Source organism: Otolemur garnettii, unplaced genomic scaffold (assembly GCF_000181295.1).
Source record: "Otolemur garnettii isolate 467f Iridium unplaced genomic scaffold, OtoGar3 scaffold00023, whole genome shotgun sequence".
Classification (NCBI taxonomy): Eukaryota; Metazoa; Chordata; class Mammalia; order Primates; family Galagidae; genus Otolemur; species Otolemur garnettii.
This window is the reverse complement of record NW_003852418.1, coordinates 8,287,102-8,313,418: the sequence shown is the minus strand read 5'-3', so window position 1 is coordinate 8,313,418 and position 26,317 is coordinate 8,287,102. Positions and strand designations below refer to the sequence as shown.

Genomic DNA, 26,317 nt, shown 5'->3' with positions numbered 1-26,317 from the left:
AGGGTGGGCCATATATGGTGATTGGCAGATAATAAACAGGCAACCAGCAGGGGAAGTAGATCAGGGAAAAAGTAGGGACAAAGGGATGATGGGAGAATGGGGAACAGCAGTAGGGGTGAATATGGGTGCAGGTTGGTGTACACAACCTACATATACACGTGCACACCACATGTATGCAGATGTGTACACACATGGCTAGCTGAGGGGTACTGTCAGGTCTATGCGTGCATGTGACATGCCATGTGTGTATAGTGTATATGAGTATACTTATTCATTTGCCAAACAAATATTTTTTGACTACCTATGACGTGAGAAGTGCTGGGGACACAATAGTGAACAGGTGAACAAGACTCCCTGCTCTCATGGAGGTACATTCTGGCTACCGAAGACAGGCAATAAGCAAGTAAACAAATAGATTGTTGGCCCAGTAAGTCCTCTCTGAGGAGGTGACATTGAAGTAAAGACCTGAAGGAAATGGGAGCATGAGTCCTGTGCAGAGGGAACAGCACATGCAAAGGCCCTGGGGCTAAATTCCCCCAGGAGAAGAAGCACCAGACCATGTAGCTATGTAGACCATACTCAGGGTTTCCCCTGTTATGCTGAGCAAGCTAAGTCAGTGGAGGGTCTTGTTCAGAGGAATGACATGATCTAACTGAGTTTGATCATAACTGTTTCATGAAGAATAGTTGGACAGGGAAAGGGCCAGGGCAGAAGCAGGGTACCCCAGGAGGAAGATATGCAATTAGCCGGACAGGAAATGATGGTGGCTTGGAACAAGGTGGTCCAGGTGGGGGTGTTAAAAGAGGTCAAACTTGGGATATATTGTGAAAGTAGAGCTGAAAGCATTTGCTAATGGATCCGATGTGGGGTGTGAGGGAAAGAAAACTCGAGAATGACTGTTGGGATTTTAACCTGAGCAATTAAATAGATGGCATTTCCATTTGCTAAGACAAGAGGAGCAGGTTTGGGGGATGAAGGGAAATCAGGACTTTGGTTTTAGACATGCTGAGTTGAAGTTCTTACCAGGCAGCCAAGTGGAGGTCATGAACAAAGCAGTTGAATATACGAGTTCAGTGGAGAGGTCTGGGCTAGAAAGGGAACTTTGCAAGTCGTCAGTGGCAGAGACCCATGGAATTTCAGGACCCCACAAGAGCTTAATTAAGAAATTAATTTTGCAAATGGGGAAACTGGGGCTCAGAGAGACAGTGAGTCCAAGGTTATGTGGCAAGCCAAAGGTAGCACAAGTCCCTGACTTCCCAGGCCCAGAAGCTCCCACTCCTTGACTTGAACTCCGACCTCAGAAGATATGTCCCCCATCTCCCTCCACCCAAAAGTGACCTCACATTTCTGCATGGAAAAGACCAGAAAGGTGGTGAGAGCTGATGCTGGAGAAGGAAGCAGGAGCCACAGCTGGAGGACTTGAAGGAAGCAGTAGGCTGGGAATGGCAAGGGGGTGACATGGGAAGGCTTATAATTTAGAAAGCTCCCTCTGCTGCACGGGGGAGGATGGTGGAGGATGGGGTGCTGGGGGACGAGCAGTCCCATGTCCACCAGGGTGGCTTGTCCATCACCACCGCACTCTCACTGCGACTCTTTGAGAGGTGGCAGGGCTGATGTTAGAATTCCATTGAACAGATGGGACGGAGACTCAGAGAGGAGAGAAGATGTAGCCACAGTCATGTAGCAAGTCAGTAAGGGAGCAAGTTGCTGGGCTTGGCTCCCAGGATGTTAGAGTAAAAAGGGTCCTTATTTCACAGGTGGGGAAACTGAGACCAAGAAAAGGGCAGGGACTCATCAAAGATCACACAGAGAGTAAGAAGCAAAGCCAGCCCTGGGTCTGTGAGCACTGGCCTAAGAGACCCAGCCCCACCCCATCTCCCTCTCGCAGCCCACTGACTCTCACCTCACCTTCTACTTAGGAAAGAGTGGGGAGGCAGGGTGACTCAGTTTGGACAAGCTGGGAAACCCAAGGAGAGGGAGGGGGAAGCGGAAATTAAATTAGTTTATTTCATTTCAGCAACTTTTTGAAAGGGAAGCAAATCTGACACCAGGGTGCTTGCAGAGATTTCCAGGCGGCTTTGAAAATCAGTCACAATTACCGAGCCTCCTGATCTGGGCTGCGGAGGGCGGGGCGGACAAGCAGCACCAGGGTCCCAGCAGCTTTGGAGATCAGAGGGAGCAGGGACGCAGCTTGGGACATGAAAGGCAGCAGAGCTTGCAAATTAAACCACTCATAGCTTAAAAGGGAAGGGAAGTGTGCCGGGGGCCACCGATGAGCCACGCTTCTGACAAGGGGCACGCCTGCCACACTGAGCCCAGTGTAGCGAAGCAGGTCCAAGCTGCCAGTCAGGAGGCCCAGCTCCTCCAGTGACCTTGGGCAAGTCCCTGCCCCCTCTGGACTCCAAGTTACCTGCTGAGCACTGAGGGGGTTTCATTCAAACAAGGGACATTTATTGAGTGCCTACTATGTGCCAGGAACTGTTCCAGGCATTGGAGATTCTTAGGAGGCCTACATACTATAGCAAGGAGAGAAATAGGAAGGAACCAAGAAGCAAATGTATAATATGCCCAGTGGTGTGTGAGCTACGCAGAATACTATTCAGATAGAGGGGTCAAGGGAGCCCTCTCTTTCTATAAGAGGACATTTGAACAAAGACCTGAAGGAAGGGAACCTCCCGAGCTATGTGAAACAATGGTTTTCCAACTTTCTTGTGCATCTGAATTACCTGAAGTGCTTGTTAAAACAGAAATTGCCTCCCCGACCTGCCAAGAGTTTCTGGGCTGTTAGAAATGTTCGCTTTTTTTTTTTTTTTTTTTTTTTTGAGACAGAGTCTCACTTTATCATCTTCAGTAGAGCACCATGGCATCATAGCTCACAGCAACCTCAAACTCTTGGGCTCAAGCGATTCTCTTGCCTCAGCCTCCTGAGTAGTTGGGACTATAGGCGCCTGCCACAATGCCCAGCTATTGGAGATACAAAGTCTTGCTCTTGCTCAGGCTGGCCTCAAACCTGTGGGCTCAGGCAGTCCACCCACTTGGGCTTCCCAGAGGGCTAGGATTACAGTCATGAGCCACTACCCAGCTAATGTTTGCATCTTTAACCAATTCTCAGGTGTTGCTGATGCTGCCAGTTTGGGGACCAGACTTGGAGAACTCCTAAGCTAGAGGAAGAATGTTCGGGCAGAGGGAAGACCAAGTGCAAAGGACCCGAGGCATAGTGTGTCTGTTATATTTAAGGAATAGCAGGAAAGTCAGTGTAGCTAAAGAGGAGTGAGTGAGGGGGAGAGTGTCCAGGTACCTTTATGTGCCAAAAGCTGGATCACAGAGGTTTGGGTAGCCATTGAAAGGTTTTCCTGTTGTGCTCTGAGTGGGATGGGGAACAGAGGAGTGACAGGAGCCAACTTATATTTTAAAAGAATGTCTTGTTGGCTGCCATATTGAAAATAGACTATAAGGGCAAGGTTGATAGTAGGGAGATCAGTGAGGAGGTGACTGCAATAGTGCAGGCAGGTAGAGACAGTGGTCTGGGCCATTGCCATTGCCATTGCCAGCGGTGAGTAGAGATGGGATTACAGGTATGCAGTGAATGTGAAGCCAACAGGTCTGGGAGGGATTGGATGTGGGAGCGAGAGACAGAGGCGATAACAATGATGCTGAAGTTTGGGGCCTGAGCAGCTGGATGGATGGAGCTGCTGTGGCCAAGATGGAGACTGGTCCAGGAAGAGTGGGTTTGCAGAATAAACTAATAATTCATCTTTGAGCATGCTTAGATCAATACCTCTACTGAAAACCCAAGTGGAGATGTCAAAAGGACAGTCAGGTCTATGAGTCTGGATGCCAGGGAGGGATGGAGCTAGAGAGACAACTTTGAACGTCATCAGCAGAGAGAGGGAATTTACAGCGTGAGGCCAGATGAAATCAACAAGAGAGTGAGTTTTGATACAGGAGAGTTGAACTACATAATCTTTCGATGCAGGGGAGCTAACCCCCTTCCCTAGCATGTTACCCTCTGACCAGTGGACAGGAAGAGGGCTTCACAGGTCTCCCCATACCCAGTCCAACATGCCAGCTCTGTATAAGACACTACTCGTGGCACTCTTGAAGATACAGAAACGAGAAATTTAGTACAACATATATTTATTAACCACTCCTTTATCCTGGGCACTGCAGGGGATATAAAGATAAGTAATTGAATTAAAGCCACAAATGTTTATTTGCACCCATTATAGCCAAGGCCTCCAATATACTTGGCTCTGTAGGGCTTCAAAAATGAGTCACCCAGCTTGGCAAACATTTATTAGCACCTACTTTCTCTATAGCCCCACGGAGGATAGAGAAATAAGTAGTTGCTTTTAATTCGATAAGGCACGTATTGGTGCCTGTTTGGTACATAGCACTTTGCTAGGTATGGAGGGAGATGAGACACCACCCCGGACCTCAGAGTGGTAGCAGATCACTTGAATCTCTGGGCGCATTCTAATCGTTTGGTAGTGGCTATAAGGCTGTGTTCGGGCTCAGCCAAAAAAATGCCACCATGGATTAGTGGTGTCTGCCATAAGCAAAAAAGGGAGAATGTGGTGGGGTATATGCCTTAGAATTGACACTGCTGGACCATGGGATCGGGGTTCAGTAGACTGTGGGAATATGCAAGGCCCTGCTGCCACTTCTTTTCTGTGTCTTCCAATCCCTCTGTGAGTCTGTGAGCAGCATCTCTAATAGATGGGAAGAGACTGTTTGGTAGTACAGCCTGCACTTCTTGGGACATTCACTAAATAATAGCTATCAGCCAACACTGCTTTCACAGAGCTATTTCCCTTTATTCTTACAATCCTGGGGAATAAGCAGGGCAGGTATTAGTGTCCTCGTTTTACCGAGGCAGAAATAAATGCAAAGAGAGATAAAGTGATTTGTCTGAGATGCCACAGGAAGAGCCAGAGCAAGAACTAGCCCCAGAACGTGGAACCAAAACCCAAGTTACTTGTCTCAGCATCCGCGGCTTTCTTTGGGGAAACAGTCATTCCTTGTACAGAACCTTCATCATTTTCATATCCCTAATCTCATTTCATCCTCGCAGGGACTCTCTCGGGTTAAGTGTCAACACCCCCATTTTATAACCAAGGAAATTGAGGCTCAAGAGGGGAAGGAAAATAAAGTTGGGGGGCGGGGAGAGCACAGTGTCTGATTCCTAAATCCAGTGCTGGGGGTGTGAGGGGCAAAGAGGACAGGAGGAAGGCAGGAGGCGGTGTGGTCCCCAAGGGTCTCGTTTGGGGAGGGCAGCATCAGGCTGGGAGCCTCTGACTGTCCCGTCTGCAGCCAGAGAGTGTGGCTCAGCAGCCCTCAGGCCCAAGCCAAGAATCAATCGCCGGCCTCTGCAGAGACGACTTCTAAAGATGTTTTTAATTAAAGTCCAGGAAGATCTATATGTGCAATATCTCCTTGCCTAGCAACGGCACTGGCGCTCACCCCCCGGTTGGGGGAACGGGACAGGTGGTTTCTGGAGGCTGGGGGAAGGCAGCAGAGAGGTGCAAAAGCGATGGCCCCATGGCCCTGGTGATCGACAGGGAGGTGTATATCCCTGTCCCTTCTTTTCCGCCAACGAATCATCCAACAAACACAAGCACTCCTTCTATGCTAAGCCCTGTGCCCACAGGAGACTGCGGTGCCAAGGTGATAGAGCTACCATCCTGCCCTCCAAGGGTGTAGCACATAGTAGGTGCTCTGGTGATGTCGGAATGGATAGAACTGGATCATGAGCAAATGATAGGTACTTTCTGCCACTGGCCGAAGGATGCTATTGCTGATACTGAAAATGTCACTGTCCCAAACAAAACAAGTCACTAGACTACATAACAGAGGGCCATGTGTAAATGTGGAGAGGACAGAAGAGCTTGTGGGTCTCAATTTGAGGTGGTTAGGAGAGTCTTACTCAAGGGGACGTATTAGACGTGCACACACACACACTGGGGACTGCCTGGATGTGCAAGTCCATGGCCAGGATCCATGAGGAAAGAAAGAATACAGGGAGGAGGTCGGGAAAGGAGGTCTCCTTTCCCCGGAGACCTTGGAAAAGGGTGTTTGTGACATCAGGGGTCCCTCACCTCATCGGGCCAAACCTCGCCTTTCTGCTCCTTGTCCCTCCTCTCCCTCCTCCTGCCCCCAACTTTATATGAGTCACTGTCTCTGCTTCATCTTCTCGGTTTCCTACATAACCTCTGTATTTCCACGTCTTTCTGTCAAAGTATCTCTGTCCCACAGTCCATCCTTCTGTATCTCTGTCCCCCTGACCCTGAATTCTCCGTCTCTGACCCACTTCCTTGCCCCTTCTCTCCACACTGCCTTCTCTGTCACTTGTCCCTGGACCCGCTCCTCCTGTGTGGCCCCTGCCTGCTTCTCCTGTGTATCATTCATCTGCATTCGGCTGACCTGGCCAGGCAGCTGGAAGCAGGGTGAAGGCCACCCGGCCCTGCCGGCATTGTAAGTGATGGAGCTGGGAGGAGGGAGTTTGAGAAGGGGCTTGTTTCCTGTGTAATCTGAGCTTTCCCAGGGACTCGACAAGTGGTTTTTAATTTTTAATAGAAAGCATTCCGCGCAGTGCTGGCAGCAGCAGGGGGTGGGACTCGTTTTTTATAAATGTTTGAGAAGCTAAATATGAGCCTAGGGTTTCCCCAGGCCCAGCAGGGTGGCAAAGGGAGGTATGGAAGAGGCAAGATGATAATAATTACAAACATCTTCATAATAATGACATTTGGCCACCTCAATTGAGCACTCTATTTTTTTCCAAAGTGCTTCCTTTCTTTCTCTCATTGAGGGGTCTCCCATACCCAGGGAGGCAGAAGTGATGAAGTGTTATCTCCATTTTACAGAAGGGGAACTGAGGCCTGATCAGATCAAGTAGTTTTTCCACAGCCACACAAAGCTAAGGGCTGGGGAAAAAAAACGTATGTCTGCAACCCCAGAACTCCCCTCCCTGCAGGACCATCCCAAGACAGCCAGCCAGGGCTCTTCCTGGGGGCTCCAGAGCCACAGTCTGCAGCCTCAATTTCATCTTGCAGATAGCAAGGGTTAAGGGATGAGAAAGGGAGGAATTCTGGCCTGGGTGTCAGGACACAGGTTCCAAGGATGGCTCCTTGACAAACCATCTCAGAGCCACCCAAATAAGTCAGAAATGAGGAGTAGGTAGGCCCCCTACCTCCCGATGCTAGAGCCCAGGGATGTCCTAGTCAGGGCCAAGGGCACAGCCCAGATGCCTCCTGGCCACACAGAGAGAAGGGAAAGGAATGAACTCTGGCTGAGCACCCACTACACACCCAACTTCACCAGCTGCTTAAACCCGTCATCTCTCTAATCCTCACAACATCTCAGAGACTCAGAGTGGGGCCCTGTAATATTACAAGTGAGGAAACAGGCCAAATTCAGGAAAGATCTGACTAAGGCACAGAGCAAGGAAGTCATGGGATTTGAACCCAGGACCCTGTGATGCAAAAGCCCACCAAAGCCTCCACAGAGATGTGAGGGGCATTCCCTCTCAGGAGTGTCCAGCTTCTCATACTGACTTCAGTGGGAGGCGCTCTAATGCTTTGGTGACATGTGTCATTCTGGCTGCTTCCTGGTGTCACAGTCTCAGGATGGGCTCAGTCAGTCAAGGAGGGAGGGGAGCACACTGGCTAGACAGACCTGGGTTGGACTCTTTCCCTACTACTTACTAATGATGTGGCCTTGGGAAAGTCACTGAGCCCCTCTGTGACTCAATTTCCTCCTCAGTTCCACTCGGGGGGCTGGGTCTAGGGCATCTGTTCTTAAACCAGGAGGCACTTTCGAATCACTCAAGAGCTTGTAAAACTACCTTTGCCTGGGCTGCACCCCCAGGAGCCCTATTTAATTGGCCAGGGATGGGCCTCAGCATTGGTTTCATTTTAAAGCTCTCAAGAGATTCTATTGTGCAGCCAAGTTGAGAACCACTGGTTTCTGTGCTCTCCAAGGACCAGCCTTTCCGTATCCCACACAGATCCTTGGGCCTTGAGATCCTGGTTGCTCAAAAATCAGTTGGGCAATGCTTCCTATTCCAGCTTGGAACAGAAGGGCTGATCAGCAATCTAATGGACAGTGAACCAACCACTCATCCCAGCCAGCCCCCGTCCTACTTCCAGAAGTTAGGGGAGGACAATCTGAACTCAGTTCCTTGCCCTACCTCTCCTCTTCTCTTTTTCTTTTTGTCTCTGAGTCTTCCCTCCCACTCACCTCTCTGTTCTACTCCAGTTGACCTCTCCTCTTACCTTTAAGGCAGGATACATGTGGGTTTTGACATCAGACCCACCCAGGTTTGAATCCTACTTCCTCGCCAGAGGACATTGGCTAGGCACTGTCCTCAGTGCTGAACACGGAAATCTATTCAAGTTCTCATAAGAATCTGAGAGTGTGGTAGTACTGTTAACCCTGTTTCACAAATGAGGAAATTGAGGTTCAATACTTAACCTCACTCAACCTCAGTTTCCTCCTGTGTAAGGTGGAAGTCTTAATATAGCCCATCTCAAGGCTTTACTTTGTAAGTTTCCTGAGATAATATACATGCAGGGCTTATATCATAGTATCTGCCACAAAGTAGTTAATCAGTAAATGGAATCTATCATTAGAGGAAGATGCTATTGAATAAGGTTATATAATTAACAATGGAATTCATTATTATTCACATTTGCACACCCCACTGCACATAACAGTCCCCTCAGCTGATAAAGAGGGAATAACATGGGGATGTGCTGGAGTCGGCTTATACCAGCTCTTGAGAGACACATACTGGTTTTCAAGGGTTTTGTGGGCTGGTTGATATCATGTGGAAAACTTGAAATTGGGCCATGATTGGAGAATTTACACCATGGAAATCAGCAAACACCATAAAGTAGGGCATTCCTCCCCACCCCCCCCACCCCCTGGGAGCTGATGGTTAAATACTTGGCAGCACACCACCACATCTATATCACCCAGCTGCTGTGAGGTCTGAAGGAAAGAACGTGCATGACAGAGCATTGTAAAATGTAAATTGCTGAACGTATGGGAGATGACCCCGAGGGGGTCCACAGCAGTCACAAGCCTGGCTCCCTTTTGTCTGCCAATTCTGGGGAGCTGCTGACTTGTGAAGAAGGTGAGTGAGGGTGTGTGGCCTGAAGAAGCTATTCCCGTGGGGCCTGGGGAACAGTGGTGAATCACTGACCCTTCACCATCCCCACGTGTCGGCATTAACTGTAATGGCTGCAATAAAGAATCCTGGATTGGGGAAATGATTCCATCATCCCCTCGGGACTTCCTGGGATGCGGCCAGGGAGAGAGAGAGAACTCTCAGCCGTGTCTCTGGGGAGTCACTCAGCCCAGCATTGTGCCTCACTTAGGGAGTGGAGGGAGCGGGGGAGAGTCACAGGGAGACCCTCTCACATAATAGTTACAACAGCCACTATTTATTGCACTCGCCACTTGCCTGATGCTTTGTGTATCTTCTTCCATTTCAATACCTTTTCAATACCTTTGAGAGGAGGAGGCATAATTGTACCATTGTAGACTGGCATGCCATGCCTCCCAAGATAACAATAACCACTGGGTTCTTGGCATGGACCAGGCGCTGTCCTCGGTGCTGAACATGGAAATCTATTGGGATTCAAAAAATGATCTCAGGAGATTTGTAATACCATCAGCCTCGTTTCACAAATGAGATAATTGAGGCACAAAGGGATTTGTGACATGTCAAAGGTCAAACTTCTACTGAGTGGCAGCACCATCACTAATTGTGACTCAATATACCAAGCCACTCACCCCAAAGTCACTGTGCTAGCGCTGACATTGGTTCCCAGAAGGGCTTTGTCTGCACAGAGTCCTCGGTCCAAATCCCCCTACCACTTCCTCACTCTGTGCCCTCAATCTAATCTTTTCTCCCATCTAGCCTTTTTCCTCTCTTGTAATATTAGAGGGGCCCATTCTGAGTCTCGTAGATGCTGTGAGGATTAGAGATGACGGGTTTAAGTCAGATGAAGCCGAGAGTATAGTGAGTGCTCGCTGGAAGTTCATTCCTTTCCCTTCTTTCTGTATACTCAGGAGGCACCTGGGGCTGTGATCTTGTCCCTGAATAGAAGACCCCATCTTTAGGGAGGGGACAGCTTCCCAGGCAGCTCTGATGTGGGTAACATGAAACTGGTGTGGCCAAAGAGAGAAGCGCATTGCAGGGCCAGTTTAGGAGGCTGGGAAGGGTAACTGGAGAGGGAAATGAGAAATGCAAAAGAGTGAAAAATAAATACATGTGTCTGTCTGGAATGATCGAGGGCCCCAGGCTGGAGGTGGGAGAGGCAGGCGGCAGGCCGGGCTTAGCAGAATTGCTGCAGTAGCACTTCCACAGTCTTACTCATTAGCCAGGCAGTGAACTGGCCTCGCCTCCCCGCAAACCACCCTGCTAGCCCAGAGAGCTCACCACAGCCCCAGGAGGGCCCCACCCTACCCCACCAGCAGGGCACCCAGCTGAGGGCATCTCCCTGAAGTGAGATCTCAGCCTCTTCCTCTTTGAGTCATATCCTGAGTCCCCACGACTCCTTTGGCTCTTCTACCTCATTCCCTTCTTTCTGAAAAGGTTTGGGTAAACCAGATGGCTTTACTGGGTCCCTCATCTGACCCTTCCTTACCCTTACATCCACCCCCACCTGGTCCAGCCTCACGTCCCAAGCCTGCTTTCGTCAAATTGAACATGATGTCAAATTAGAGCCATCTCTGGGACAGGCCGAAAGAAGCTCCCAGTTTAATGAGGCAGCGTCAAAAATCAATAACTTAATTGCCGCTCTTTGATGGACTTTTATCCAATTTATACTCTCCCCAGCAGCCTACGTGCACAGCATGTGGAGAAGTGTGTGCGTGCCTGGGGGTGGACTGCCTGGACACCAAGGGGGAGGGGTGAGGAGGGCACCTGGGCCCACAGCCAACTACTTTCCAAAGGGAAAGCTGGGTGCTGCCATTCTCTGCCCAGGGGCCAAGTGACACTGGCCGGCGAGCCCCAGTGAATGTGGTTGTCCCTATGGGCTGTCCCCTATGACCAAGAGCCTGGTGGAAGGAAGGAGGCAGAAGTCTCTTGAAGATTCAGGAGGGGCTGGAGTGGTTAGAAAGGTCCTGGGTTGGGGGTCAGGTCCTGGTTTGCAGCCCTGGCTCTAGCTCAGACTGCCGTGACCTTAACTGGTAGTATCCATTGTTGCTACCACCTGCTCTGTGCTTGGAGTTTAGAATTCATTTCCTCAACCTGGTGAACCAAGGAATAGGATTATCCGCATTTTTCTAAAAAGGAAACTGAGATTTAGAGAGGCTGTGTTTCCTTGCCAGAGCCCAATAGCTGTGAACCACCTATACTGGGCCAGGTCTGACTTCACAGTCGTGCTTGAGCCAGTAGGAAGGCCCCAGGTTAAGAATAAGGTTGGGACTCAGAGCGAGGATGGGGACTGTGTGTCTCCAGGGAGTCCTCTCCCAGCTTCCCTGGGGTGGGGAGAGGCAAGGAAACAGCAGCCCCAGATGACACATGTCTCGCTTGGTCCCCCGGGCCCAGGCACATCGGTGATGCAGGTGATGGCCTCGGATGCAGATGACCCCACTTACGGCAGCAGCGCTCGGCTAGTATACAGCTTGCTGGATGGCGAGCACCACTTCACCGTGGACCCCAAGACTGGTGAGAGGCTAGGCCGGGGGAGGGGGAGGGGGTGTGGAGCCACAGGGTGGAGGGCAGAGACCGGGCGGGGCCGGGGAAGGGGTGGAGCCACATGGCGGGGGCGGAGACTGGGTGGGGTGGGGCCTCAGCCACAGCGGAAATCACCTCCAGGGCGCTACGGGAGGGTTAGGGTTATCCAGGCAGGAAGAGGAAAGGGACAGAAAATAAATGGGGTTGGGAGGGCATCCTGCAAAACTGTCAGAGAAACAAAAAGGCAAGAGGCTGTGCCCGTGGGTGTCCTTAAAAGACCTCAAAGGCTCCACTTGTCCTTGGAGCTAAATTGCAGCAAACTTGTCCACAGCCCTTCCAGGGTCACAAGTGTAGGCTGCGGGAAGGGCACTGGCTGGTGAAGAGCTCCGTTTTGGCAATTTTGAGAACCCTGTTCCCAGAGCAGTCATTACATCTGTCTGCTTCCCGCAACACCACCAAACAGCAGCACCTCCTCCCATGGTCCCCCACTTCACTCACTGTGAGGTTAGAACTTGACTATCTCCGAGGTTCCTTGGCGGAGGAGGGCCAGGAGGACAGAATGAGGAGACTGAGGCCCAGACAGGTCAAGTGACTCAGCAGAGGTCACCCAGCTGGGGGTGGCTGCTGATGCTAGTTGTGGGGGCAGGCACTCTCACTGCTCCTCGGGTAGGAGGGGCAGGACAGGGATAAAGGTGAAAGATGGGATATCAGACACCACAGAACGTTTATCAAATGCCCTCGGGGGCCCACAGCATATGCGGGAGCAATTAAGACTCAAGGTTTTTTGGAAGCAGCAGCAGCAATCTCCAAAGGGTAAGAAGCTGTTGGCCAGATTGAGATTTCAGAGGAGGGCATTCCAGGCAGAGGGCACGGCTCAGGCAAAAGCTGGGGGGAAGAGAGGAATTGTAAGACCAGCACGTTGAAAGGTGACATGTAAAGGCTGGAGGGGCCAGGGTTTGACTGTTGGGGTCAGCCAGGCTAAGTAAGGGTGGGGGGACAGTTGATGGATTATAGTTTTGGAATTATTTTGTGTGCATTTTCCTTTCATTTAGGGGGGAAGGGAATTTCATCCTGTGAGCACAGTTATAATCGTATTCTCTTACACATAGTATCTTCATTATTTTTCTCTCTCTAAAAGTAATGCATTTTAGAAAACATTCAAACATTGAAAAAATGTTAGAAAGAAAAGAAAAAAGTAATTCGTACTCCCTGTCCACGGTTATTGCATACCCAAAGGTAGCCACTTGGTGTAACTATTCTATGAGATCTTACACTCATTCACTTTTGAAAATATTGTCGCTTTTTTTTAATAGATACACATTTCAAGGTTTAAAATTCAGAAGTCTGAATAGGCATTTAGTACCAATTCTTCACCCCACCCAGTCCCCCAGCCATCAAGTGTGTCCCAAGGCAACCAATATAATTTGCTTGTGTATCTTTCTATAGATGTACAAGAAAATAAGGTGTATTTGTTTTATTTTTTTACACGAATGGTGGCTGTAAATGTAAACGGTGATTCGTGCTATACATACGGCTTGCTTTTTTCGCTTGACAATATATCTTGCAGATTATTCCATATCAGTACATAAAGAGCTTCCTCATTCTTTTACTTAATGGGTGTTATGGATACACTGAAATTTATCTGGCCAGTCCCCTACTGATGGACACATACACTGTTTCCAATCTTTTTGCTACAGCGAACAATGCTACAGTGAATAACCTCATACATACATCATCCTGGGCTTGTGTGAGTATATCTGCAGGATAATTTTCGGGAAGTGCAAAGTCTGGGTCAAAGGGCATGTGCATTTGGAATCTTGATAGATAATGCCAAAATGTAGCAGGTGACACTCTGTAAGCCAACTGGGAGATTACCTGTTTCCTCTCCTCCCTACCAACATTGAGGCTTCATCAATGACTTCTAAGCAAGGAAGTGATAAGCGCAGGTTTTCATTCTAATGAGATCCTTTCAGCTGCTGCTGTAGAGCTCGGCTCAGGGGCAGGAAGGCCCTGGAGCCTGGGGTACCCAGCATAGAGCCCTGAAAGACAAGAACCAAAATCCTGCACCCTTCCCTGACACCTGCTCAGATTCCTTCACATGCCTGTTGAGTTTGGCGACCAACGGGGATGAAGGTAGTGAGGGTTAGTTGAGTTGCTAAGGAGAGACAAGGAGAGTGGCAGGGGTGGCAGTGAGACCCTCAGAGGGCAAACCTTGGGGGCCTAGATGAATCTACAAGACTAGGTTGAGGAAGGAATTGGGAGTTTCTCTCAACCCAGTTGGGTTAATTCATCTAGACAGGGGCATCACCAACAGAAACAGGAGGAATCTAAATTAAGAAAACCACCCAGGAGTAGAAGAATTAGCCAATGTGCCCTGGGATGCAGTGCACAGCTCAATAATTCTGCTTTAACTATATTGGGTTAAGATGAGAGAGGAGGGGGAAAGAAACATCTGGACCTTCTAGCAGGACACCTGAAATATGGGCATGAACGTTGAGTTGCCCGTGGGGATGACAATACCCCATATAATTGTTGTGAGGATTCAGTGGGAGAGTTCATTCATTTAATACCTACTTATTGAGTCCCTACTGTGTGTCAGGCTCTATTCTAGGCACTGGGGATGGAGCGTATCTAAGGCTCTGGCTTCATGGAGCACTTACGGAGGTAGAGAATGCACAAAATGAGGCGATAAACATTTAACAGAGTCAAGTAGTGATGAGTGTGAGAAAGAAACCTAAAGCACAGTAGGGAGATAGATTAAGAAATTGGGACAAGCCTTTCTGGGGAGGTAACCTTGGGGCAGAGACAGAGTGAAGCAAGGGTATGACTCAGGTGGGTTTCTGGGGAACAGCACTGCAGGCCGAGGGGGCAGGGCGCGGAGGGGGCAGGGCGCAGGTGAAGTGCTCAGCCCAACACCTGGTACCAGGGCTAATGCTGGTGCTGAGGAAGCCTTCATTATTTAGCCTGAGGAGGGGCACAGACCTTAGGGTTGATAAGCCTTTGGGTGGGTGGAAGAAGAAGTAGAGATAAGGGAAGGGCCAGGACAGAGTCATGGGGGTGGCCAGAGTGGGCAGATGGAGGATCAGACCCCACCAGAGCGAGGAGGGCAGCCAAAGCCTAAGAAAGAGCATCTCCCAGTGCAGAAGGTGGGGAGGAAGGTGACAAGTGGGAGGCCACAGCGCCTGGGGGAGCAGGAACGGTTCCCAGGAAGCCAGAGAGTGAGCAGCAGATGCGGGGCAGGTGAAGGGGTTCGAATGGGGTCCTTGTTCGGGGGTCCCTCAGCTTCTCAATCTGAAAGCGTCCTTTTTCACATTTCCCCGGAAGAACCGGCTTTTCCCTCCCCTTGCCCACAGCCCCACGGCAAGAGCCGCCCTGGTGCCATTCCCGGCCCCAGCTCTATTTCCCCAGCCAGGAATACTCCGCTGATGCGGGTCTATATTTAGCAGCCGCTGCGAGGTACAGTCTGTTCTCGCTGTGCAGATAGCAGGGAGCAGAGCCGGAACGGGCCTGAGAGGAAGGTGTGAGGGACGCGAGGAGGCGGGGCCGCGCCGGGCCCCAGTGCCGAGGAGGAATTAACTTGTGTGTTTTAAAGGCCAGGCCTGCCAGCAAGCCCCCCGCAGGGGCGACAAGGATGGCATTTGCGGGCTAATGAGGCGTCACACGGGCTCCAGGGCCCCTTCTGCCGCCTTTGGAGGGGACAGGCGGGGGTGGCGAGGACAACAGCTGGAGCCAGGGACGATGGGTGACGACAAGGCTGCAGGAGCTGAGGCCAGGTTATAATTACCAGCCCCCGCCCACCACCACCCCCACGGGAACGGAAAGAGTCTCTGAGACTTCCACATCTCTGCTAAAAATCCTCAACTGTGCCAGGGACGTCCATTTTACCAGGAGGGAATGAAACTTGTATTTGTTGAGGACCTTCAAGTGCCAGATCCTGAGGTCAGAATAGTGAAGTACACCTGCCTTCTGCCCTTGTGGAGCTTTGGTTCTAACATAGAAGCCTCAAAACAAAGAGACAGTGACACCCAGGCAGACAGAGGGGTGGCGGGATGGGGGGAAATCAGTCGGCCAAAATGCTATCTGAGCACCCACTGTGTGCCACGCACTACAGATACCATGATGAACAGAACCAGCATGGATTCCTGCCCCTGTGGAACTTATTTATGGGGTACCCAACCCAGGACTCAAAGAACAGGATCAATGAGGCATCTCTGAAGAGAGGCCTGACGCTGGAAACTTGGTCTCATTTAATCCTCTCAATAGCCCTACTGGGCAGGTGTCTCCACTTTACAGCACAGGAGACAGAAGCTCAGAGAGACCCAAGACCTTGCCCGTGGTCACGTGGATGTACATGGTGGCAAGGAGACTGGAGCCCATTCCATCGGACTCCAGAGTCTCTCCCTTCCCACTCTGCCTTCTGTCTGGTGCTGTAGCTCCCTGGCACACAGTAGGCCCTTGGTAAGAGTCCAGGGAACAAACAAGTGAATGGATGAACTTGCAGAGTCAGGTTTCAAGAGCAATTTTAAGGGCTGACTTGGGTTTTTACCCTATACCCTCTCCTCCAGGGAGATCAACAGCCTCCTTGGTGCTTCTCCCAGTACTAGGAGGGAGAGTCCTAGGAGGGAGTGGAATATAGTAGCCAGGAAAATATGCCAACCCTGTGCTCCGCTCTTAGTAATATGACTTTGCCACTGTCGCCACTGAAAGGTAGAATCTCTGCACCCCTTGCATCTGGGTGGGGCTGTGACTTGCTTTGGCCAATAGAATGTGGCAGAAGTGACATTACACAAATTAACAAATTAGGCTTTAAGGGATCTTTCAGATTTCATGTTTGCTCTCCTGGAACAGAGTCCTGAGATTACCACGTAAGGAAGCCAGTCTAGTGAAGGTGAGAGAGGCAACCTGCCCCAGCCACAGCCAGGGCCAATTGCCAGCCCATCTCAGACCATTAAAGGAGGAGGCCAGCTGCTCCTCCTTTAATCACAGCCGTGAGGGTGGGCCCAGCCAACCAGATTTCTCTCTCAGTTATCTGTGGCTATGGAACAAACTGCCCCCAAACTTAATGGCTTACAACAACAACGATTTATTGTCACACTTCTGGGGGATGGCTGGACAGTTCTTTTGTGGGGGTCACTCATGTGGCAAGCGACAGGTGTCAGGTTGCCAGGAGCTGACTCAGTGAGGACAGCCGACATGACTGGGCTTCTGAGTGGCCTTTCATCCCTGGCTTCTTCCCAGCACGGTGGTCTCAGGCTTCAAGAGGACAGGCCTGTACATGCAAGGGCTTATCAAACCTCTGCTTTTATCACACTTGCTGATGTCCCATTGGCCAAAGCAAATCACATGGCCAAGGCCAGAGTTGGTATGGGAGGGACAACCCCAGAGTGTGGATACCAGAAGGTGTGGTTCATTACATGCTACCACCATAGCAACCTATCACAGCCTGTGACCCTGGGAACAAGGTCCAGGGGCACCATGGCCTCTAAGTCCCCACCTCATAAACACCCAGAGATGGCCCTTGAATCACACATTCTATAAGGTTTCATGTCCAGTTTCTAAGTGAGATGAGTTTAGTGTCCCCAGTTTCTCTGCACTTTGAAAGGAACAGGGACAACAGGAAGGGTGAGCCTCTATCCTCACCCACAGAGGCAGAGCCAGACCCCTGCTCCCAGCCCCACTCAAAGCTGGGACCCATAGCCTTTGGTGTCCAAGCCCATACATGCACAGCGGCCTCAAATCCTACCACACAACCTCTACCTTCAGTGGGATCCTGGATGGACAGTGACAAGCACAGGACGGGCTCAGCCACGGTCAGCTCTCTAACCTGTCTGAGCTCCCAGGACCATGAGCTTCTTGGCCTGGTGGCCTCTACCGCGGTGGTCAGTCTGTCTGCTGTCTCCTCTCCTCACATCTCTCTTCACCCCTCTGGTTTCCCTCTCTGTTGTCTGGGTTTCTGTTCGTGCTCTCTCTGCTGGTCTTTACCCCCTTTTCTTCACTCCTTTTTTGCCCCCTTCTCTTTATTTCTCTCTCTCTCTTATGTCTCCGTCAGTCTCTTGCTGCCTTTTTCTCTGGCCTTACCTCCCCCCCTTGCCTACTCCCTTTTCATCCTAGAGGTCTCCCTGCCTTCCCATCTCCCTCCCCCTTCCTCCTCTACCTCCCTTTCTTCTCTTCCTCTCTGGCTCTGTCTGCCTCTTTCCCCAGGACTTCTTTCCTTCTCCCTCTCCCCTTTCCTCTCTGCTGCCTCCTCTCTTCCTCTCCTTTCTCTCCTCCTTTTTTCCTTCCAACCCCCTGGGGTAGAGGACAGACAGACCCCACCTTCCAGCACAACCCCCACCATTGGGGGTTGCAAAGACTCAGCCAACCAACTAGCTGAAACCCAGAGGATGCCCCTGCCCCCTGTCACAGCCGTGGTGTTTCTGGGAGAACCTAGGGAACAGGCCAAGGGGCTTGCCACATCATTGAAAACATGGCTTGCCTGGTTAGGACTGAGAAGAATAAGGGGGATCTTCTGTAGGGTAAGCAGGACCACTCCTTTGGCCCTGGGAGTGGCTGGAGCAAGAGAGATGTGGTGGCCTGGGGAGGGATACTGTGTCCTTACAGTCTAGCAGAGCAGTTCAGAACATGGACTTGGGTGCCAGAGTGTCTCTATGAATCCTGACTATGACTTTCTACACGTGTAACCTTGAGCAAGGTGCTTAACCTTCCTATAACTCTGTCTCTTCGTCTATAAGATGGGAATCATCTCAGCACCTTCCTCATGGATGCTGAGAGGATTAACAGGCAACTCACAAGGTCAACACTCATAAATGTTATTACACAAAATTATTACACGTAATTCTCATGAGATAAAATCCTGCACTAGTTGTTTTCAGTTCTTCTCAACCGACTTTGTCCCAAAGTCGAATTAACAATGGTTGGAGACACTTTTGAAACTGGTGGTGGTGGGGAGTGAATGTTGCTGCAATTGGCAGCTAGTGGGTCAAGGCCAAGGATGCTACTAAATATCTTACAATATATAGGACATGCGTGCACAAGCACACACACACACCCCCACACACTCACACACACACTACAAAGTCTAATCCTGCCCAAAATGTCAACATGCTAAGTTTGAGAAATTCTGTTCTTTAGGTAGGTATAATAGTTGTCCCCACTTTACAGACAGGGAAACTGAGGTTTGGAGAGGTGAAGGGATTTGTTCAAAAATCACATAGCTAAAAAAACTGTCAGATTTGGGATTTGTCCCAAGGCAATCTGCTCCCAAGACTCCCCTGTTTTCCTGGGAAGACCAGCTGTGGCAGAGAAGGAGTCAGGGGCCTTATTGAGGAGTCACAAAGGCCACTGATAGAGGTTCTGTCTGACCCCCAATTAGACAGAATACCCATTCCATATCTCCATGTGATCCCACAAAAGCAGATCAACCCCCTAGGTGCCCCACCTCTGGCTACTCCAGCCTTACACAGAAATACACACTCACACACATACCCACACCACAGCCTCTCCTCCCATTCCATTGCCTTTACTGGAGTCTGGGGACTGTGTGGGGACATCAGGTTTTGGAGCTTGGGTTTTATGGGGTGCATCACGGGGCTGCTGGTGCATGATTCCACCTGGCACACCAGGCCTGGGCACCACCTGTCACCACCTGGTGCTCGGCAGGTTGGAGTGGGTGGCGGCAGAGGCTCTGAATGCCTCATCAACTCCCCCTCCCAGACCTAGTCTCTTCTCTGGCTGGGAGACAAGAACCCAGCCTTCCCTTAGCAGAATTCATCTTGCAGTCACCCTCTCTGCTCCTCCCCCTGCCCTGCTTCCATCAACAGCTCCACGGATTGTCTGTTCAGTGATTAGCTGGTGCCTGGACAGAGGGCTCAGGATCAGGAGGGACAAGGATGAGGCCCCCAGGGCGGGGGGATAGTTTAGTTGTAGGAGAGGTGTGGATAATAACGTGGGAAAGCAGCTATGAGTGTGCAGAGTACATGTCCGTAAGTGTGTGCACAGGTGAGCATGATGCCATATCTGTGTGCTGGAGTGTGGACGTGAATCCAGTCCATTGCTCAGCACCCACCACCTGGTGCTCCGTGCCTGGCTCCGGGTGAATGTCACTCACAGAGATGAATCAGGCACAGGTCTGGCTCATGTGTACAATATCAGGTGGGGAAACTGAGGCCCCAAATGTGGGACTGGTTATCCAGAGGCGGGGCTTGGGGGTCACACAGTGGCAGGTTCTAGTCTGCTGTAGACTTTTGTTTTAACAAAGTAAATAGTCCATTCTGTTGCTTGGGGGCTGTGCCTGTGTGAGCGAGAGCGTGTGTTTGAAAGTGTATGTATGTGAGTATGTATGAGCATGTAAGGGGTAGGGAACCTGCGGCCTCAAGGCCACACGGGGCCCTCCAGATCCCCTGTGGCGGCCCCTCAAGCAACTCAAACCTCACATGACAAATCCCTGTACTAGAAGGATTTGTTCTATAAAATTTACAGGCCCAGGCAGCCCTATGGCTCAAAGGAGTAGGGCGCCAGCCCCATAGGCCGGAGGTGGAGGGTTCAAACCCAGCCCCGGCCAAAAATTGCAAAAAAAAAATTTGCAGGCCCCACTTAAGGACCCAGAAGATTACATGTGACCCCGAGGCTGCAGGTTCTTATACACACTCACATGTACATACACTTTCAAACACACACACAGACACAGCACAAAAGCATAACACCTGTGGGTTATGCTTACTACAAAAGCATACTACACCAGTAGTATGTTTGTGTGTACTTGTGTGAGTGTGGATGTATGTTTGAGAGTATGTGTGTGTGTGACAGTTGTGTGTGGATGAGGATGTGTGAGAGCGTGTGTGTGTGGATAGGGAGTGTATGTGAGTGTGTGTATTTGGGAACGTGTCAGGATGTTTGTGAATGTGTGTGTGAGAATGTGAGTTGTCAAGTGTATCAGTATGAGCAGGTGTGTGAGTGTATTTGTGTGGGTGTGTGAATGTGGGTGTGAGTCTGTGTTTCTGTGTGAGGGTGCGAGTGTATCAAGGTGAGCCTGTGTGTATGTCTGTGTAAGTGTGTGCGTGTGCCTATATGAGCCTGTGTTTCTCTGTGAGTGTGTGAATGTGTTTTCTGCATCGCCTCCTCTCCTCAACTTGAATGAACCCAGAGCTCACCAAGTCTGAGTAGTACCTCAGCCTGGGCAGGGGTCTCCACATCAGCAGGCAGCTGGTGTGGGTGTCCTCACCCTCACTCAACCACAGGTGTGATCCGGACGGCTGTGCCTGACCTTGACCGTGAGAGCCAGGAGCGCTATGAGGTGGTGATCCAGGCTACAGACATGGCAGGTCAGCTGGGTGGCCTCTCAGGATCCACTACCGTCACCATCGTGGTCACTGATGTCAACGACAACCCACCCCGATTCCCGCAGAGTGAGTGAGGCCTTCCCAAAGGAAGGTTCATCTGTGTGTGTCTCTCTGTCTGTTGGCCCATCCAAGCCAGCCACTGACCCCATCTTCCTTTTAGACTTCCCATCATAAGAGGGACCCCCACCTGTCTGTCAGTCCACCAAGTCACCCACTAGCCTCCAGCCTCCCTCCAAAAATGCCTCCTACATAGGAAGCCTCCAACAATTTCTGATTTTCCACGAATCTAAGGGATCCTGTTGCCTTCCGAGACCTTCTCTTGCTTCCTGCAGGGAGGGAGCCCCACCTGTCCACCCTTCCGTCCATCTACCTCAACCCTCACTGGTCCTTGCCCACAGCTTACTCAACAGCCACATGCTGCTGACCCAAGCTGGCAAAGGGAAGGTCCTGGGGAGGGGCGCACGGGGATGTAGGCAGAGACAGCTAGCACCCCAGACAGAGGGATGCCCCTGGTCGTGCATGGAAAACCTGAGCAACAGTTATTTCCCTCTGAGCCTGGCCGACAGGAGTCTGTGCTTCTGAAATAGGAGGTCTTTCCACCCTCTGTCTCTCCTGGTACAACAAGGGTCAGGAGGAATTCTCTGGCCCAGTCCCCCACCTCCCTATCAGCCCAGCCAGCCCCTCTATCCCAGGCTTAGGCCAAGATCTGAGACAGAAAAGCCACGGAAGCTGGCAGAGACTAAATGCTGCAGGGAGCTGGGCTGATTCCTATCGGGCGAGTCATTACTTGAGGTCTGCTGCTCTCACATTAGGCCCCGCCACAGGGGACTGACCCCCTTGAGATAAGGGAATCCAATCCGTTAGCTGAGAGCACAGCATCATCTCGGCCCAGCGCCTCAGCCCAGACACAGAGCGGGGTGGGCCAAGCCAGCTTTGCGTCGCCAGGGAGCTGGGCACAGAAGCCAACCCGCTGCCCAATCTCTCGGGCTGGCACCTCCACTGAAGGAGATGCCTGGGAGCCCCCCTGCAGAGGTGTGGGGCTGCGCAGTCTTCTGCCCTGTGTGCCTGGCTCTGCGCTATCCCTGAGCTGGGGAGCGTGGGCCAGAGCAGAGAGGAGGCCAGGGCCCCAGGAAGGCTGGCTCTCCCTCCTGCCTTCCTTCTCTCTTCCTTTCTTTCACATTTCTTTTTTATGAGGTACAGCACATAAACAGAAGGGCATGAAATATAAATGTCCAGTTCAAAAAATTACCAAGCGAAAACTCTTGTGACCCCCAGGACACAGAAGGCCAATGTGTCCTTTCCTGATCATAACATCTCCCCTGCCCCTTTCTCCAGAATGAACTGCCGCCTGCTTTTGTGATCATCATTTCCCCACTTTTCTGTGACATCTATTCACCTGTGTAGGCATCACCAATCATGATAGTCTATTTCACCCATGTATGACCTTTACATAATAGGATCGCATGATATAAATTGGGTTTTGTCTTGCTTTTCATCTCTCCAAATTATGTTTAGGAAATCATGCTGTTACTTGTAGCCATAATTTATTCATTTTCATTGCTGCGTAGTATTCCATAATTCATCTGTTCGGCTGTTGATGGACATTTGAGTTGTTTCCGGTTTGGGGCTATTGGGAAGGATACTGTTTTGAACCTTAGCCACAGGTCTCTGAGCGTCCATTTGTGCTCATTCTCTGCTGCAGATACAGAGAAGGAAAATTGCTGGGCCACGGGATGCAATCATCTTCAGCTTGGCTAAGTCAAGCCAAACCACTCTCCCCTGCGAGGAAATGCATGTGGCCCTTGTACCATGTCCTCACCGACACTTGGTATTGTCAGACTCTTTGATTTGTGTTCATCTGCTGATTGTCTCCTAGTAACTCATGCTGTTGTTCATTCATACACTCTCTAATCCCTCACACATTTCATTTACAAGACAGCCTGGCATTCTGCCAGGCACTAGGAATCCCTGATGAATAAGAGATGAGGTCTCTGTCTTCCAGGAGCTCATGCCCAAGAGAGAGGATAAACAGAAAATCAGAGTAAAATGCAGTAATCCCACAATGGGGTAAGCGTGGGGGTCATGGGAGCACAGGGGCAGAGCCTGGAGGTCTGGGGAGGTTCCCTAGGGGAAGTAACATTTGGTGAGACTAGATGGAAGGGAAGGAGTCAGGGAGGCAAAGGCAGAGAGAGAGAATGCCCGGAGGGGAGAGAGAGCAAGTCAGAGTTACAGGATCATAAGAACTTCAGCCACACTGGAGCTGGAGCTGGAGCTGGGATGGGGAGTAGAAAATGTGCCTGGGGAAGTCGGCAAGGACCAGGCAGCAAGTGCTCTGGAGGGCAGGCCAAGAGGCTTGCTGGGCTCCATCCCAAGGCCAGTGGGGAGCTATGGAAGAAATTAAAGCAGGGGAGTGGCAAGTTTGGCTGTCTTTTTAAAAATGCCCCCCCGGCTGCTGTTTAAGAATGAATCAGAAGCAGCTGCTCCACACAAGGATTACCCAGTCTTGTGGGGGCCCCAAGGGACACATCCCATAGCCCCTGCTTCTCCTGACCTGGCCCACCATTTAGCAAGTCACCCTCACCTGGACTTCGGCTCTAGTTGGAAAGCAGGGTGCTGTTTGTGTCCTGTCTGACCTCATTCCTTCTGGTTTCCCCTCTGCTCTCCCCTCCAGCCACAATGGCCATCTTGCCATTCTCCAACCATGCCAGGCCTCCCACCCACCTCAGGGCCTTTGCACCTGTTGTCCCCTCTGTCTAGAATGCTCTTTCCCAAATATCTGCTTGGCTGGCTCTCTTCCCTCCCTGAGACTTTTGCAAAAATGTCATCTTCTCAAGAGGCCTTTCTCGATCAGCCTATTTAAAACCGCATGACGCCCTCATTCCCTGCTTTATTTCTCTCCTAAGTTCCTTTCACCATTGGACACACTGTGTGTTTTATTGATGTGACTGTTCAGCATCTTTCTCTTTCCACGAAGAGGAAAGCACCAGGAGGGCCAGGATTTATGTGCACATTATGTGTTGCTGTAAGCCCCGTGCCTAGAATTACATGACATCCTGGACATCACAAGTGCTCCATATACATACTGAAATGAAGGAATAGAGGTCATTAACATCAACAGCAAAAGCAGTACGATGCCCCGCCATCTTCACACAATTTGTTCCATTTATTGAGTAGCTACCACGTGCAAGGTGCTGATCATTTGAGTCAACTGTCAGAACAGCACTGCTGTTAGGAAGGTACCATTACTAGTTCCATTCTGCATGTGAAGAAACTGAGGCTTAGATTTACATAGCCAGAATTGACTCCAGAGTCTTAGCCTTTATCACTGTGCTCCTCTGTCCCCCTCACTGCACCATTGGTGAAACTGAGGCCCAAAGAACTGCAAACATTTTCCAACATCAATCAGTGAATAAACCCAAGGGTCAGCGTTAGAATTGTCCCCTTTGGCGCTCAAACTTCTGCAAAGGACATGCCAAGCTGGGAGCCCCTTGAAGACACTGCCCTCCCTAGAGGCTCATCTGGGTCTCCTTCTCCTTTCTCCCAGGGCTGGCAGAGGTGGGGTAGGAGCTGCCTCCACCCCTGCTCATGGCTGTGTCCCCCACAGAGATGTACCAGTTCAGCATCCAGGAGTCAGCCCCGATCGGCACAGCTGTGGGACGAGTGAAGGCCGAGGACTCGGATGTGGGAGAGAACACCGACATGTCTTACCACCTTAAGGAGGAAAGCGGCAGTGGTGGTGATGTGTTCAAGGTCACCACAGACAGCGACACTCAGGAGGCCATCATTGTAGTGCAGAAGGTGCAGCTGCCTCAGGAGGGAGGGGGGAGGCAGACCCTGGGGTTGGGGGGACCAGGGAGGCCTCTGAACAGTCAGATCTCCACCTGTCATGCCACTCTAGGATTAGGTCTCTCTAAGACCCAGAACCAACCTGGAAAAACAACACTAATGGTATCATTCCCATTTTGGGAATGAGAAAACCAGGCACAGAGAGGTTAAGTGACTTGTCCAAGGTTGCACAGCTATTTGTCAGAGCCAGGATTTATTCCAGATTTGAATCCATCCTCTTAAACACTCGAATGTGCTTCTTCAAGTCCTTGCCAGGCCCTTCACACTCACTGTTTCCTTTATCCTCATATTTCCCTCTGAAGTTGAGGTCATTATTCCCTTTTTTTACAGGAGAGAAAATAGAGGTTCGAAGAGGTAAAGGGCTTGCCCACGATCACACCTGTAAGGCACAGGGTAGGGATTGGAGTCCAGGTCTGGTGACCCCAGAGCTCTTTCCTTCCAGAGTCTAACAGCCTTCCTCACCCACTGGCTGGCCAGGAGCTAACACTATAAACTCCGTGGTCCCTAGGGGAAGGGGACAGAGGTCAAATAAAGAAGCAAAAATCCATCTTCCAGGACATGGTCATAGGCTTGGCAACTCAGGGCCGTAAAGACTGTTAAGATTCTGCATTCCAACCCTACTCTCCATGGGAGTTCTAAATCCCCTGCACTGGCCTTGTGGTCCTAGGCCTTTATATACCTCAAGGGATGGGATGCTCAGTCCATGCCATTGTCCAGCTCTTCTTCCTATCTCTCAACCAGCATCTGTCTCCTTAAATCTGCTCCTATCAGCCTAAGCTCTGCTTTCTAGCACCCACAGAAAAGTCTGCCCCCAACAGCCCTTCATTCACTCAGCAAGCACATAATGACCTGCTCTTTACCTGACATTGAGGGTTGGAGGATGGAGAAATCTTCCAGTTCCTTCAGCTACCTCCCAAAGGATAATAAGAGCTAATACTTGTAATAAAGTGCTTACCACGTGCCAGGTGCCCTTCCACCGCTTTCCATTATTAACTCATTCAGTCTCTTCCTCTGTCCTCTGAAGTATCATCATTGTCCATTTTATAGATGAGAAACTGAAGTCCTGAGAAGTTCATTAACTTTCCCAAGGTCATGCATCTAATTTAGCCCAGTAGGGATGCAGGACCAGGCTCCAGAATCCATCCTTTGAAGCCATCTTGATAGAGATCAAAATTCTGAAACTGGTTTTCAATCTTTTGATCTCCATTTGTTCCTACCATTAGGTAAGCCCATTTCACAGATGCTGGACTGAAGGCCCAGAGAGGCCCAGCACCCCAGAGCATGAGAATCAGGCCCCAGACCTGCCTTGGGACCCCAACACAGTATTTGCTTTCATCTCTGGGGCTACCCTGTCCACTGCTCCCAGGCTCCCTCCTGCCTGCCCCAGCAGTGGCGCCTGAGGTGTCTCTGCAGAGTCAGCGATGGCTCAGGGAGCAGAGCCCCC

The 26,317-nt window shown here is 50.7% G+C and overlaps 1 protein-coding gene across 1 annotated transcript in view; it reads left to right on the top strand.

Moving 5' to 3' along the window:
* The window catches only part of CDH22 (cadherin 22), a 70,597-nt gene that overhangs the window by 11,988 nt on the left and 32,292 nt on the right, over positions 1-26,317 (top strand). The window contains exons 3-5 of the mRNA XM_003787669.2: positions 11,561-11,680; positions 20,926-21,093; positions 24,632-24,825. Coding sequence (XP_003787717.1) covers positions 11,561-11,680; positions 20,926-21,093; positions 24,632-24,825 — 482 coding nt within the window. The remainder of the gene's footprint in view (positions 1-11,560; positions 11,681-20,925; positions 21,094-24,631; positions 24,826-26,317) is intronic.